This window comes from Nannobrachium achirus, assembly GCF_963921795.1.
Source record: "Nannobrachium achirus genome assembly, chromosome: 24".
Classification (NCBI taxonomy): domain Eukaryota; kingdom Metazoa; phylum Chordata; class Actinopteri; order Myctophiformes; family Myctophidae; genus Nannobrachium; species Nannobrachium achirus.
In genome coordinates this window covers 33563596-33580290 of record NC_137831.1, presented here as the reverse complement: position 1 = coordinate 33580290, position 16695 = coordinate 33563596, and the positions used below count along the sequence as shown (strand labels likewise).

The window sequence follows — 16695 nt, the reverse complement described above, 5'->3', positions numbered from 1 at the left end:
CATTTCTTCCATAGACATTTCATAAAGTATTTATTTAACGTCTTTTAAGCCTCTGACAAAGCCACCCAGGCTTGTGAGGAATCATGATAATATTCAATTTGTTTTAATGCAACAATTAATTAGAAAGATGAAAAAGGGGCAGGGTACAAGACTGTGTACATCATTATTTTCAAACTTGCGGAAACTATACTCCCAGAATGCATTGCGATTGTGAAAGGCATTCTGGGTAATTTGTTGTGAAAAGTTTGCGAGAGTCTGCTCCAGAGCAGACTTGCTAAAGTGGGAGGATCGGAGCTGAGCAAGTCTACATACTGGTATTTGGTCCCTTCTTGCTCAGATGCGAACTTGAGGATTGGAACAGAACTTGGTTTGCTTTTTTTTTTCAGCGACGCTGAAGCCTAGCGTTCGTGTTAGAGATCAGACTGAATCTTACTTGAGATAAATATGCTGTGACTATACTCTTAAAAGGTACGAAAAACTGTAAATTGCTGGCAGTGGAGGGCTATATTTTATTGGAGGTGAATGAGGTAATTAATTTATCCCCAAATACCACCAGACATTTGCTTTGAATTCATGTGTCCATAACTATTATTATATATATTTTTTACTTCAACTTTGATCTTTCAAATAATAGAGTTACAAATATTTTCCAACAAGTGATTGTGGTCGTACCTGTTTGTCAGTCCTCTCTGTTAGAGCCGACACAGTGTCATGTCCCTTATGGTGATCCATGGCACACAGAAGGCAGATACACTGATGGTCTGTGCGGCAGTACACCTTTATTGGCTCATCATGAATGGAGCACTTCTCCAGCGGTCGGGCCTCTGCAGCAGAAGACTGGTCACCTGTAGATTGGACTGGTCGCCTCAGATTCTCCACAACCTGGAAGTAATCAGTGAAGGAGGACAAAACAACAACAACAATGGGGATCATGAAGTTCATGATGAAATCACATTGAGACATTATCAAATGTGCTATAAATTATTGTGCCATTATTTCATATTTACATGTTGATTTAGGCTATAACATTTAGGTGAAGGGTAGCCTGGTATTTCTGGATTGTGGTAGCATTAAAGCATTTGACGGTTTGTGAGGTGTTTCTCTTTTTGTTCCCGGGAGAAGGGCCTACTCTTTCTCAGTCAGATCTAGTCACATATGATCAGTAAAGTAATATTAGTAAGAATCCACTCACCTCAGCCAGTATGTTGTTCTTCCTCAGTACAGGTCTTGGACTGAAGGTCTCTCTGCACTGGGGACAGCTGTAGACTCTCCTCTCATACTGCTGGTCCCAGCAAACCTCAATACAGCTTCTACAGTAACTGTGTCCACAGGGTAGAGTCACTGGTTCCGTCAGAAGGTCCAGGCAGATAGAACAGCAGCAGTAGTGATCCTGATCTGGAACAACTCCATGCTGCCGCTGTGCCATTTTACTGAGCACACACTGACAGAGACAATAGTACACACTACACAGGTAGCACACTATTCAATCCACACTGACAGTATTGCAGGTTTGAGGCATCCCATACCTGCAGACATGTTGTGCAGTGATAGGTGGAGACAGTACTGTAGGTTGGTCTGGAGGAGCCTGGAGGTGCCTAGATAAAAAGCCAGCCAATCAGGAAAATCAGGAAATGTTTACAACCTCTGTATCAGTTTTTGTAATATGGCACAAAGAGCAAATGTCACGGCAGGAAGGCAATCAAATTAAATAATGATTTTAAGTCCATTGAATTCATTTAAGTTAGGGCTAGTGGTTTTATTTGGTGAAAAACTGTGTTAAATACCTCTATATTCTGATACTTATAGCTATGGTGTTGTACTGCAGTGTGTGCTAGAGTGTGTGCTGGAGTGTTTGTTCAGTAACAGGAGTACATACGTAAGCCCTATAAACCAGTAAGGCTCCCTAATCAGGAGATAAGCGACCGTAGGTCAGTTATCTCCACAAATAGGGCAAAAATGTGTTTTGCCAAAATCTGCCTGATCCATGTTGATGACATGAGTGTAGACATACTGTGTAGTGATTTTCGTGATTTTAGGGCAAAATCTGTAGGAGCAGTGTCCAAAAATGTGTTTTTAAAAATCGGCCTGGAGGTGGCGCTATATGGGAGAGATTCATGTTGATGGGATGAGTGTAGACATGCTGTGTACCGATTTGCGTGATTTTAGGGCAAAAATTGTAGGAGCAGTGTCCAAAAATGTGTTTTGCAAGAATCGGCCTCATGGTGGCGCTAGAAGAGGGCCATGTGAGAAATGAGGGGTGGGGTCTCCGCGCCGGCAAGGCGGACGAATAGGTACCGGCCCCGGCTGTCCCGGTCGCTCCTAGCCGGAGTTACGGCATTTTATGTGAGCTGCAGTGTAGGGGGTCCTCCACTGGGGGCGCCACCACTTTTGCATCCGTTCTGGAGCACCAGGAGTCGGTGGTCCCCGGGAATTCCCCGTGAGCAGCCCCGTTGGGGTGGTCATTTGGTCAGTTTAGCACATTTGGTCATTTTTTACATCTGGCGGTCCCCCAGGGACCTGGGGGTCCGGGGGTCCTTGGAGGTTGTAGTTTGGCAGGTAAGGAACATGTGTGCAAAATTTGGCATGGATCGGGGCAACGGTTGCGGAGATATGAGCAGGGCAAAAGTGTGACATGTGAGGTGTGACAGACAGACTGACGGACTGACGGACTGACGGACTTACACTTTGTGCAGGGTTTGATAGTAAATGCGACCTACGGTCGCAATAATATTCAAAACAGTTAGTTAGTTTGTTACTCATAAATTATAATGTTATTACATAATGCATTTATACTTTTTATTTATTTTATTTTCCTTTTGTGTCTGTACTTTTTGTGGAGTGACTCTTTCACTCCACTACATTTCAAAGACAAATATTGGACTTTTTACTTGATTTATAGAAAGGGACAAACTGCACTAAGAATTATAAGATCTGATCCTGATATCATCATCTTCATCATCATCATCGTCCTTTATTTAAACTTGGAGTAGGCTATTATTGTGGGAAAGACCCTCATTTTCAACGAAGCCAAGGTAACAATACAAAAAGCAGCTTAAGCAAAATCCAAGATGACAAACGATTGCCGTGAACTGACCTAATGATGGAAGTGAAAGTGAACTGATTTGTAGAGACTTCTGCAGCTCATTCCAGGCAGAAGGGGACTGACAAGGAATGCTGCTTATAGCTCGATCTGTCTGAGTGTTGAGAAGTCACCATACCGGCCCTGGTAGGGACTAGGGTTCAGAGTCAACATAGAATAAATATAAGAAGGGAGGGTAACAGGAAAACTCGACCTAAAACAAAATCTACCTCATTCGCACGACCACGCGTTTCCCAAAGGGTCTGTGGCCTTAAGCTAGATGCAGAATAGACCAAAATCAAATCTTTGCTTCTGGGGGTCCCTGGAACAAAATACTTTGCGATGGGGGTCCGTGGCCAAATACATATCATTCTGGGGGTCCTTGACATGACAAAGTTTGAGAAACACTGATAGCAACATAATTCTTTTTTTCTTTTTTTTTTTTTTCAGAAAACTGTTAGGATTTAGATTATGTGTTTTTGGCCGTGGACCCCAATCTCAAAATATGTTGTTCCACGGATGGACCCCTATCGCAAAATATTTTGTTGGGTAACTGCCAATAACTGCCGTGAGCGGGCAGTGTGACCGTGCCCTAAGTGATTTAGGGTTAGGGTTAGGGTACCCATAGAAGAAGTTTTAAGGTGGTTGGCATTTTGAATTTATTTTCTGGTGACTAATAAGCCCTTCAATATTTGAATGCCCATGGCATGCTATGCCTACATTTTGTGTGGAATGTGGAGGGGAGAGGCACACACCTTGACATCACTTCATTGTATGTATTGTGATGCCCATGAGCTACCAATTTGACCAGTTTTGACCAGTCTTTTTTAGTAGATCTTTCATTGTGTAGGCCTACATGTTTAATCATTCACTGCCACAAGAAATACGTGACTAGGTGTAGGAAATAATCCTTTTGAAAATCACTATGCAATTTGTTTAATGTAAAATGACTGCACTACAAGGCATTGATATCAATATGTCTGGAAAAATAGTTCCTCTTCACTTTGTCTTTAAAGCCACACCTTTTGAACACAACCAGTTATCCTCCGCCCATTTTTCTCTTGAGGTCAATAAAACAGTTTGCTCCTACTGTCTGTCAGTGTGTGAGTGGTGCTCAGTAAAATGGCACAGCGGCAGCAAGGAGTTGTTCGGGACCAGGATCACTACTGCTGCTGTCCTATCTGCCTGGACCTTCTGACGGAACCAGTGACTCTAACCTGTGGACACAGTTACTGTAGAAGCTGTATTGAGGGTTGCTGGGACCAGCAGGGTGAGCAGAGGCAGAGGAGAGTCTACAGCTGTCCCCAGTGCAGAGAGACCTTCAGTCCAAGACCTGTACTGGGGAAGAACAACATACTGGCTGAGGTGAGTGGATTTGTACCAACATTACTTTACTGTAGTGTACGTACAGTAGCTCCTTTCGTAACCTCTCCCTCCACTATACAGCTCCGAGATGAGGTTCCTGTTCATGCCCATATTTTTCCGGTGATTGTTCGCCACATTTTCCCGATTCTTACCTTCACCAAACATCGTATCCATACCCGTCTCTCAGATGTCTGCGTTTTAAAGGGGCCACACCATAAAATTCAAAAATGTAAACATTTTCATGCATGTTATTATTCCCAGTGTATTTTTCGACCCAAAGACATACAATTCATTAACTCTAAGCCAGTGCCGTGGCTAGGTATAAGCGGTATAAGCGACCGCCTGGAGCGCAATCTCAAGGGGGGCGCCGCCGACAGTTAATGAGCCACCCAAACCGACTAAAAACACCCCAAAACCCGCAAAAATCGCGCGAGTGGAGAGAGGCACATTCAAGAGAGCTGGCAGAGAGCACTGATTAGGCTGGCCACGGGTCTGCTCTAAGCCTTCGTTTTCATTTCTGTGATTTTCTGAGTGGGTGTGTCCGAATGGTTCTCTCCTGAAAAGGGAACTGGTGTGATGGGAAGATTAGCATGGTGCCATGCTAAAATTGGAACGATACAGAGAAGCTAGCATGGTGCCATGGTACCATGCTAATCTTCTCCTTATCATTCCAATTTTAGCCCAAAGACAGCGCATTTTGGTATTGCATCTGAAACGGCTTGGAATTAAAGACAGACACAACATAAAATGTCAATATCCGGGTGGTTGTTTAGGCTAAAACCTGTATTAAACCGTATTATGGACCAATATTTATATAAAATATATATATATTTAAAAGCATGGTGTGGCCCCTTTAAGTGGTGGGGGATAATCCAAGCGATGTGTTGAAACAATACTTTTAACTCGCTCGTTTTGACAGCCAGTTGCATGTTTTTCGTAGTGAAATTTTACGGAAGCAGTAATGCGCATGCGTGACTGGCCATTAATCTGTGTTGCATAAATGTTTCGCCACAAATCGGTCGGGTGAGAAAACTGGCCACAGGCTGACAAAAACGAGCGAGTTAAAAGTATTGTTTCAACACATCGCTTGGATTTCCCCCACCGCCATCTGAGAGACGGGTATGGGACCTTTACTTTTTGGATACGATGTTTGGTGTAGGTAAGCATCGGGAAAACGGGAAATCTCATATGGGCATGTGACGAACAGGAACCTCATCTCTGAGGTTCCTGTTCTCATTTTCAATGAATTAAGTACAAAGAAGTGAACCCCAATGCAAACACGCCATGGTTCTTTCTTGGGTTTAAATCCTATTAGTAGACCTCGTATCTGAACTGTACCTGTGCATTTCCTATGCAAACTGCTAATAAAGGATTCAATCAATCAAAGTACCATGAATGTTATAGCTGCCCCTCATTTTGTGAAAGAATACAAGCTGGATGGTCTCAACAGGTGTTTTTATTTGGAAACATCTTGAACAGATGAAGCTCGTCAACACTGTGAAAACTGTATGAAATAAAGTATAAAGTAAATATTGCAAATCATTTCAGTTTCACAACCAATAAAATGTGTATTTAAATCACTTTTCATAATAAAAAGGTTGCAGTGATTAAATCAATTCATCTCTGATGGAATTTGGATCATATTCCATATGGATAAACAGTTTTCCCCAACCATAATAAAGTACTCCACACAATGAATGAGACCACACCGGGGAATATGCGTTTTTTGATAAGTTGTATTGAAAATATAGTCAGTTTAAATTGTACTGTACAAGTACAGTAGAGCAAAATCACCCATCGTAGCTCTCAGGTTAATAGACAGTTGACATGATTTTATATAGTTACTGTGAAGCAGTATGATGTAATATCGTGACCGTGGTCACCTCATCGGCTGACCTGACCTTTATCAGTGGTCAGAACACAACAGAATTGTTGATTAAAGATGGTTTGCCAGTTACATACTGTATCAGGCCCTTGTACAGTGTCAAGGCTGTAGGAACAACAACGTTAGAACAACAGGGTTTGTTTTGGAACAGGGTGGCAAACAGCACAATCAAAGAGTTAAGATATTTGACCGTTATACACAAATTGGTACACACTATATTAATATTATTTTAAATAATATTGATCCATCAATTCCATCCCCTTGTACCAATTTGGGATAGGTCAAAGAAAAATAAACAACAAGGGAAGAAGACATGGGTTAAACTTTTTATAGGTATTTGAAAGAGAACATAATAGTTGAACAGTTTAAGTCAAAAACATTTCGATAGCTTTAAGTTTTAAAGAGGAGAGTCAAAAGAACTGTATATTTCCAAAGGTATTTAAGTATTTTTAAAGGTATTTAAATCAGAATACAACCAAAGGTAAAAATATTTTGATAATGAAAGATAAAGGACTGTATAATTTGGAATCATTAGGGGGAGTGCGTCAAAGGGCAGTCTGAGATTAAACCAAGGATATTTTCTCTTATAATTTGGGGCCTGTAACGTTTAGTTAACATGAGTTAGAATATTTTTATGAGAGTGAGGAGAAAATCACACGTTCCTTAAAATATAATGATAGGAAAAGGAAACCTTTGATCCATCAATAACAAACATTGTCCTGTCGCACCATGACAAACTCTATCACTAAATTTAGAATCTTTCCAAAGTTTCTTCATAGCCTCACCTGGGTTTATGGTGGGATGCACTACAAAGAGTGCCTTTAATGAAAGAGAATAATATATATATATATATATATATATATATATATATATATTTTTTTTTTTTTTTTTTTTTTTTTGAAGTTTTGATTTGTTTGGTGAAGTTGCCTCACCTGAGATTGACGAATGTAGAATTTTGAAAATTTGATTAGTGTGGTGGAGCGGTCATGGTCCATTCCTTGCTTGACCTATGACCTTCGCCAGGGTGTCCCAGCCAGGGTGGACCTTTTTTACTCCACAACAGTAAGGTAGGACCTCTGTCCTCATCATTTCAGTAAGGTTTTATAACCAATATGACATTTCAGTATTTAACATTTCCAGGACAAGGCTATGAGATCTTATCAAAAGAAGGGAGTTGGGACAAGACAACTGTAAATATTAACAAAAATGATATAGGAACTCATGTGACTTGAATCCTCGTACTCACGAAAAATATTCCTTCGTCACAGATCATGGGAAGAGATATGGACCGTCTGTCATAGATAAGTCAATTAATCTGAAAAATAAAATAAACATCAGAATTACTTGGAAGTTAAGACCATTGTGTGTATTTATGTATAGACATGTTTGATTTGTTTTAGATATACATCACCCAAGGACACGATTTGTGTCTAATTGTAATAAGTTTGTAGTTTGTTCTGTTAGGGGGGAAACAGATTTAAACACGGTTAAGCAAAATGAAATATATATATTAAAATGAGATGAAAACAAAGTGGAATATGTAAATATGAAATCAGAAAATGAAATATGAATTCAGAAAATGAAAATATGAAAGAAATAAATTAAAATGAAAAAATATTAATTCTAAATATTAATTCTCCAAACACATTCCCTCCCGTTTGCCACGGCCAAAAATATTGGGTGTGACAAAAATTGTAAAATATGGTCAAATGGGAAACAGATTGTCAAGTGTACAGACGTACAGTGATTCTGCTCACTGTCAGAGTTAGAGTGAGCTTCCAAGCCTGTGAGGGGGGAAGTGTATCATAACAAGATAAGCATGAAACTTAAAGAAATAAAATAAGAAAAATGAAATAGAAACACATAACATAATCATAATGTCATTCTTTTTTTTCTTTTTTTTTCCCATATGTGTAATACTGTATAAGCTGTCAATAGAGTCGTAATAATTGTGGGATTTGACTAGTTGTTTTTTTTTTTTTTTTTTTTTGTTATATATTCTGAACAAGGTCCCCGCCTGCAGTCGGCAGCTGGGGAGTAAGTAACTTAAGTACCTTTACTCGAGTAAAGAGAATGAAGGATTACCCAAAATAAACTGATAGGCCTCTTCCATCTTTAACCCATACTGCAGTTTACGTGTTAAAGATGGATTTTGGCAAATATTGGTGAAAGTAACGTTTTTGGTACATGTCCCTAAAATGTGGTTTAAAAGAAAAGGATTACTAAATAATTGAGGATCTATTTTGAGTTGGTTGGGGGATGTTGACATTAATAATAAATCTCACACACACAGACCCTCTAACCTTGAAGGCCTGTCTTCCAGCAGACAGGCACACTATCAGTTGTTTTTTGTTGTGTTTTGAAAGGAATGAAAACAATCTCAACAAGTCAGCCAGCGTTCAGTTGTTACAGGAAATAGTGTCTTTCACGACAAAACAGAAGGACAGAAGAAAACCCGTTAAAAATAAAATTTAAATAAAACAGTCAGTCAGTCAGTCACCTGATCGAGTGTCTGATAATCAGTCAGTCAAGTTGGTAGCGAGTTAGTGGAGTTAGTTCCACTATACCTGTTCTGCCATGTCATTAGTCCGTCCTGTCCCCTAAAATAAAATAAAACCCACCTGTCATTGATGGGAAAAAAAAATTATTAAGACGTTAGGGGCATCACATAGAAACATTCAAATAAACCCAAGCGTTGGTTGTTATCAGTACGAGTGTAGTCATAACAAGAGCGAATGAGATCCCTTTTGAGAGAGAGAGAGAGAGAGAGAGAGAGACACCAAGACCAAAGGTCATATGTGTAAATAATTCCTAGTTTTGCAAACCAGGCAAGTGGGTTAGAACAAAAACAAAAAGAAAGTGAGACCCTTTTCGAGAGAGAGAGCAAGGTCAAACACAGAGTAAAAATGCAGAGAAGCGACTTTGTGGCTTCTCAAAATAAAATCCCCTCATAGTTTTTTCAAAATAGAACAATAATAAACCATAAACCAAAATGTAAGCATCGGTCAAGCGAGCGCGGGCAAGCAGAAGCGCAAGCGAGCCAGCAGCATAAGCAAGATAAGCACAGAACACATGAATTCCGTAGCACTGCTCACTTCACCTTGGCCTGATTTTTATTTATTTTTTCTCTTCTTTCATAATAGACAGACCAAAAATGTAACCAGGGGAGGAAAATGGGATTAGAGAGGATTAGACAGACAATATATCAAAAACATTTAACACTAATAAAAGGGTTTGTCGGTCAGAACTTGATTTTTTTTTCCCCAGAAGTCGTACTTAGTCAAAAGTAAACAAAATATATAGTACCATTATCTCGGGGCGTCCCCAGGGTCAAAAGAGTGTTTGTTCTTTTCGGGACATTGTAATCCATGAAAGTCACGTAGCAGATCTACAAGCTCACAACGCGTCCCATCGCGTTGTGAGTGAAAGGCATTGTCAAGCCCTTCAGCATCTGAAAACATTGTTTGTGTCCTCTGTTCCTTCCTAATGAGGTTTGAATGGCATTCATCCAGTGGCAATAATGTTCGATTTCTCCGCAGCTCCGCACATATCCATTGAAATGTTCCAGGAAATGATTGGGTCAGGGTATTAACATCTCATCCCTGTGGGTCCAGGTTTTACACGATAAAAACACTGCTTCTCGGAGCAGGGGGCTTTTTTTAGCTTGAATGGTCATGTTTCTTAAAAATGTTCTTGGGAGCGCTGAGATAAAAAGCTCCTTTATTCAACATCTCAGAGTGGCCTGAGACGGAAATAAAAAATAAATAAAATAAGATAAGACTGAGACGAAAACGAAGACGTGTAAGCGTAAAGCATGAAGATTTCCGTCAGAACATTCTGTTCTGGAACATAAAGGAAATCTACCAATTAAAATAACCACGCTATTTCTTATGTGATTAAGTGGCTCTAATCAGCCGTATTGGGTACCGTACTGGCCGAAGAGACATTCCTTCAGAACAAAATATGTTCTGGCCCCAAAAAAAAGATTTCCGTCAGAACGTCTTGAAAAAGCTGTTCTGGAGCATAAAATGAAATCTATACTGATGTCTCGTACTGATACACCAACCTTAGACATGCAATCTCCGTGGCCAAACGGCTGCTATGTCCTCAAAACATGTAACAAAAAGCGACAAAACAATAGACTAATAAACATTAAACAATAAAAACGCAGCTGTGTTAAGAGCTAGCTAGACTCTTAAGACAGCAGGTATAAACGTATGACCTGGGTTCTGTTGAATGAGGATTTAGTGAGTGAGAATGAAGCATGTCGCCCTCTCAAAGTCTCTGTGCGGAGAGATGAGGGGAGAGAGACCGTCCGTGAAAGGCTCCTGGTGTGGAACGCTGTGCCAGAGCCAAACCTGGCCAAACCTCTATTTCGGCTTTCTTCAGACCGTTGTGAGATTTTATCGATATGTTGATGTGGGAGAGAGTCATCATCTCCGAATTCCTTTCTCCATATGGGCAAAAATGGTGCAATTGTGGGGCACCTAGAAACAACCTGTTTCATTTCCTCATTGTCTATCTTAGCCATTAAAGCTGTTATCAGTTCATTCTCCAAGCTTTGAAGAGACGCTTCAAACTCAAAGGTGTTGTTCCGTTTGTAAAAAGGTTGTTTAGATTTCGGCAGGTGTTTTCTGCCTCCCTGCGCATTTCCCATTTTGCAGCTGGTCAGGTAGGAGGAGGATGAAATCAAAGCTAGTTTGCTTGCCACCTCAGCTGGCGGAATAGACGTCCCATGGTAATTTCTCCGCTTTCAGTGTTACTCCGTGGGAGTCAGGGGAAACGTCTGATAATATCCTCGGCTGGTTGTTACTAGCAGAGATGAACGAAGTGGGATTCCAAAACAAACTGTCCAGCTGTATCGAATCCATAAACGTCAACTCAGTAGAAATCCGTAACTGGTTCTAGCAGCGGAGAAGAAAATGAGTCCAACAAAGTTGAGTCCCCAATATCTCCTCGGAGCTAATCCGGCAATCGAATGGACCATTTGATGGAATTTGGATCATATTCCATATGGATAAACAGTTTTCCCCAACCATAATAAAGTACTCCACACAATGAATGAGACCACACCGGGGAATATGCGTTTTTTGATAAGTTGTATTGAAAATATAGTCAGTTTAAATTGTACTGTACAAGTACAGTAGAGCAAAATCACCCATCGTAGCTCTCAGGTTAATAGACAGTTGACATGATTTTATATAGTTACTGTGAAGCAGTATGATGTAATATCGTGACCGTGGTCACCTCATCGGCTGACCTGACCTTTATCAGTGGTCAGAACACAACAGAATTGTTGATTAAAGATGGTTTGCCAGTTACATACTGTATCAGGCCCTTGTACAGTGTCAAGGCTGTAGGAACAACAACGTTAGAACAACAGGGTTTGTTTTGGAACAGGGTGGCAAACAGCACAATCAAAGAGTTAAGATATTTGACCGTTATACACAAATTGGTACACACTATATTAATATTATTTTAAATAATATTAATCCATCAATCTCAATTCAACTTATTCAATTAATTCAACAATAAAAAAATTATAATGCAGTGTTTTCAATACCTCAATTCATTGAAGTAGCAAACAACCAATCTAAGCCATTTAAATTGCAAACAAATACCAAAAAAAAGAACAAAGCAAAAAACACCCTAACCCAAAACTAAATACCAAACAATTACAATTAGTTAACTCTAAAGTAAATCAAATAATGACACCAACAAAGCATGAAACATCCTGTACCTTAAATCCGCTAACCGGGGATGCTAATTCTGCGGGAAAGCCACCTTGTCACTTGGGGTTCACATAAACACAGCCTAGGCAGGCAACAGGCACTGTGGACCATAAACAATAAACTGCTTCAACGTTAAAATGATTCAACATTACTTCGACAATAGTCTGAAAGTTGCATTCAACAAATATTTACCTTGCCAGTTGCCATGTTTCAGTTAAATATGCTGCTGTGTGCTTCTCCACCTGTCTCACTAGCCATGAAGTGTGCTAACATGTGATTCTAGCAGGCCTCAGCTATAAGGGTTCTGGAGTGGAAACAGGTCGTTTCAAAATAAAGTGACAGGAAGTATCAAATAAAGTAAACCAAAATAAGCAACGTAAATGACAGAATAACTTCAAAATAAAGCAATAATTGAAGTTAAAATAACCAAGTGTCTCAGTTAATATTTGTGGATTTAATACTTTGTAACTATTTGCTTATATTGATAACATACTGATCATATGTACTCCATAAAAAATATAAATACATATTATCCTAAAGGTATACAGCACATCAGTATGGGTCAAAGCCAGTGTTGAGATTGTAGCACATTCTATAATTTCTCAATTTGTTTTTATCATGAACCTCATAATTTCCATTGTTGCTGATTACTTCCAGGTTGTGGAGAATCTGAGGCGTACAGGAGGCCAGTCTTCTGCTGCTGAGGCCAAACTGGTTCGAGCCGCTGCACGACTGCCGGAGAAGTGCTCCATTCATGATGAGCCAAAGAAGGTGTACTGCCGCACAGACCAGCAGTGTATCTGCATGCTGTGTTTCATGGATCACCATAAAGGACATGACACTGTGTCAGCTCAAGCAGAGAGGACTGCCAAACAGGTAGGACCACAATATATTATCTATTATTTGAAAGATCAAAGTGGAAGGAAAAGGGAATTAATCATGTATGCTACATATGAATTCCAAGCAGAAATTAGGTGGTTGTTTTTAGGGGGTAAATTAATTAATTTGTTCATTGTCTTCTTTTTAAAACCAAAGAAGCATATCTCTGCCAGGCTAGATGACCTACTAAGAGCATGTGTAAGAGGCAGAATATGACTTTGGATTGGATGATGATGTGTGGCATTGTGTCAACACAAAAAGCATGTTTGCTTTTGGACACATCCCCTTGAATAAAGTGAACAGAAAGTGTTCTTCTACACATCACGATCAAGTACCAGGAGACATGCATGCCCCAATAATTTATAATATATTTTATTTTGTTGACTTATAGAAATCAAACGGTCTCTTCCTTCCTTTGTTTATTCCTTGCAGAAAGACGTGGTGACGAGTCAGCAGAAAGTCCAGCAGAAGATCCAGGAGAGAAAGAAGGAACTGAACGACCTCAGACCGTCCATAGAGACTCTTAAGGTGAGTTCATGAAGGAACTGAAAGACCTGAGACAGTGCATGTGTACGTGTAATGTGTGTTGATGACTCGCTGTGTCAACTAGAGTTCTGCAGAAGCAGCAGTGGCTGCCAGTGACAAGATCTTCAGTGAGATGATCTCCTCAGTTGAGAGAAGGCGCGTTGAGGTGAAAGAGCTGATCAGGGATCAGGAGAAGACTGCAGTGGCTCATGCTGAGACACTCCAGAGGAGTCTGGAGGAGCAGATCGCCCAGCTGGAGAGGAGAAATGCTGAACTGGAGGAGTTAACCAGCGCTGATGACATCCACTTCATTCAGGTTCAAATGTTTTCCTTTTTTTTTCTTTTTTACATAATCTTTTAATCATAAAACACACACACAAAAAAGAATAACATATAACAACAACATATTATCAAAAGGAAGTTCAAGTTTGCAAAGATAAACGTAGAAGAAGCGCTACGTGGGTCCGTGGGTAATGCAAAAAGCTGTAGTGTAGACAGGTGCTCTTTGGAAAGGGTATATAGATATAAAGACAGAAAAATCTAGTTCCATTCCAGTGTCAAAAAACATGTAAAAGGATAAGGTTGGGGAACTTAGAAAAAATCCAAGGCAGCTCTGTTACTATCAAAGTAGAAAAACAATTTATTTAGTCATGGCAGCAAGATTAAAAAAACGACCTACGCGTTTCAGCCAACATGTGGCCTTCATCAGGGTCCGCTAGAAATGACAGTGACAAACGTCATTAAATAGCGCCCAGTCACAGTGTAATTGAACAAGGAAGGAAGTTCAAGTTTACTGTATATGGACAGGTTTATTTCTCAACAATGAACGGTCGCCTTCCATTATCTCTTATTATAAGGCTACTTAATAAAGATATTAAATTAACTCAAAAGTAACAACAAAACGAAGTAGTTCATTGCTTACGGTAATGGAAGCAGTCAATTACATTATGCCAGGTTCGTCCAGGGCAACCTGTTGTTCTGGACACACCTCGGAAAACAACAGGTAATTTTATAAAGTAGAATCAATATTCGGCTACTGCATTGTCTATTTCTCATATGTTTTCAAAAACTTTCTTGAGAGCAATGTGTGTTTGTTTACATGGCTCCCATATTGGACACAAAATCAAGCAGCACAGCAGGTGCTCAAAGAGCCTTTGATTAGACAGCGGTCTGTTACTGAGCTCAGCAGTCATTGGTCAATCGCTGAATTCAGTGATTGACCAATCAGAATCATTCAACCAAGCTGTGTAATAAAAGTTAAAGTTTATAACACTGTTTAATAATTGCTGGTGTTGGTGGTGCTGGTGGTAACATGCCACACCAAATCTCTTTGAATGTCAAGCATCAAAAAATCCAGAGAACTTGACAGCACAACTGAGCAGATGACAGAGCAGCAGAGGTTACAAGACATGAATGACATTAAGTCAGTTCCTGCGCGTAACTGGCTGAGCAACAAGGACAACAGTTTTGATCAATGTATTAATCTAGATCTCTTCCATCCTGTCTGTACTGCTCTGTGTGTCTGTCTGTCTCTCTCCAGAGCTTCAGGTCTCTCTCTATGTCCACTGCATCTCCAGTCTTGCCCAGTATTGTTCTGCATCCTCTGACGTCCTTCACAGATGTGAGTGATGCTGTGTCTGGTCTAAGAGACAAAGTAGAAGACATCCTGAAGACAACTTGGCCACAGATATCAGACAGAGGTGAGATGAACATGTTCTGTTTTCATTGGTCCACCAGTCATCGTACAATGTGGTACAGTGGCAAAAGTCACAATTAATTTGCTGCCAAGGGGTCAAAATTGTACAATCCACACCACTATACAATGCATTCAATGTCCTAATTTAGTTTTGGCCAGTGCAGGTTATTATGATGAGCCCCCGCCTTCTCAATGCTATGCTATTAACTAGTTATGAAGTGCACGTGTGCGCACATACTGTACACGCACACGCACACATAACCTTCCATACCTACATGTACTGTACAGTATGTTAACAACACTGTGATGTTCCAGTCAAACTTGAATGAGTTACTTCAACAACTAGGCCAACAGCTGATTTGTTATATCATAATAGCTGTTATGGGAACAAGAAGAACATGTTGAACAGCTGCATTCAATGAGCCTTGTCTTGTGCAAAGTCCTCATGCGATGTTATACTGCAGTCTTAGAATAGCCAGCATTGCTCACTGTAAGCACAATCCAATATCAATAGAGTGTAGCAAATCCTGCTGTGCAGCAGTTGTTGTGCTTTTGTTGATAGAAGTGTGTCATCTCATCATATGATCACATTTGACATTGACTTGACAACATAGCCTTGAAAAAATATTGTATGGCTTAGAACAAAATGTTTAATTGTGTTTTTAACGTTTCATTTATAATTTTCATAGTTCATGTAAAATAAACACATCATTTTCTTATAGATTGCTAAAGACTATTGTACAGAAACAAATGAAAATCATGACGGAAATTCAAATTAGTTTGATGTATTAAGGAAAAAGTGTGACAATGTTTTTATTAATGTGAGTTCTTCTTTGAACACAGGTGTACTTTCGAGGTGGCAAGCTGACTCACTGATACCTAAGACCAGAAAGGACTTTTTACAATGTGAGTATATATTTATCAGTAGTGTAGGGATGACTGCAGAACACACACACACGCACGCATGCACACACACGCACAGGTTTTATTTATCTTTCTTTTGTTGATTTCCTCCAAAGTAATGATTTTGGACATACAAGGATATACAATTGTGACCTTGTAGTTCAGCTATAAAAAGACAAAAAAGAAAAGAAAAAGATCTACAAGCTCACCACAGGTATAGCATTGTGAGGTAGGTAGGTCACAGGCTGTGAGGTAGATCAGCAATCCTATATTAAAATCTAGACTAGAGGTTGGGTGGATAGTGGACAGTGGACGGTGGACGCCACAAATCCGATCTGCACCAAACTTGACACCAATAGCCTACACTGTTCAGGGGTCAGAATAGCCACACCAGTGGTGCCACAGGCGCACGTTGCTCCAATCTGCACCAAATCTGGTACAAACATTGTCCAGGGGTCTGCTATCACATTCCAGGGGCCAAATCAGGGCCCCCTCAGGCACACTGTTGCTCCAATCTGCACCACACTTACCACAAACACTCTTTGGGGGTCTGCCATGACAATAGTCACAAATCTAGTACTTAAAAAAATAGCTGATCTACAAGCTCACATGTGTCACATTGTTAATTTGT

At 40.0% G+C, this 16695-nt stretch overlaps 1 protein-coding gene across 1 annotated transcript; it reads left to right on the top strand.

The window, feature by feature from the left end:
- Positions 1-4201: 4201 nt before the first annotated feature.
- On the top strand, positions 4202-16037 carry LOC308280240 (E3 ubiquitin-protein ligase TRIM65-like; the record flags this gene model as incomplete). The annotated part of the gene is made up of 5 exons (XM_080720501.1): positions 4202-4444; positions 12719-12937; positions 13373-13468; positions 13551-13781; positions 16005-16037. 5 exons carry the CDS (start codon positions 4202-4204, stop codon positions 16035-16037), a joined length of 822 nt encoding a protein of 273 aa, XP_080576627.1.
- Positions 16038-16695: the final 658 nt, after the last annotated feature.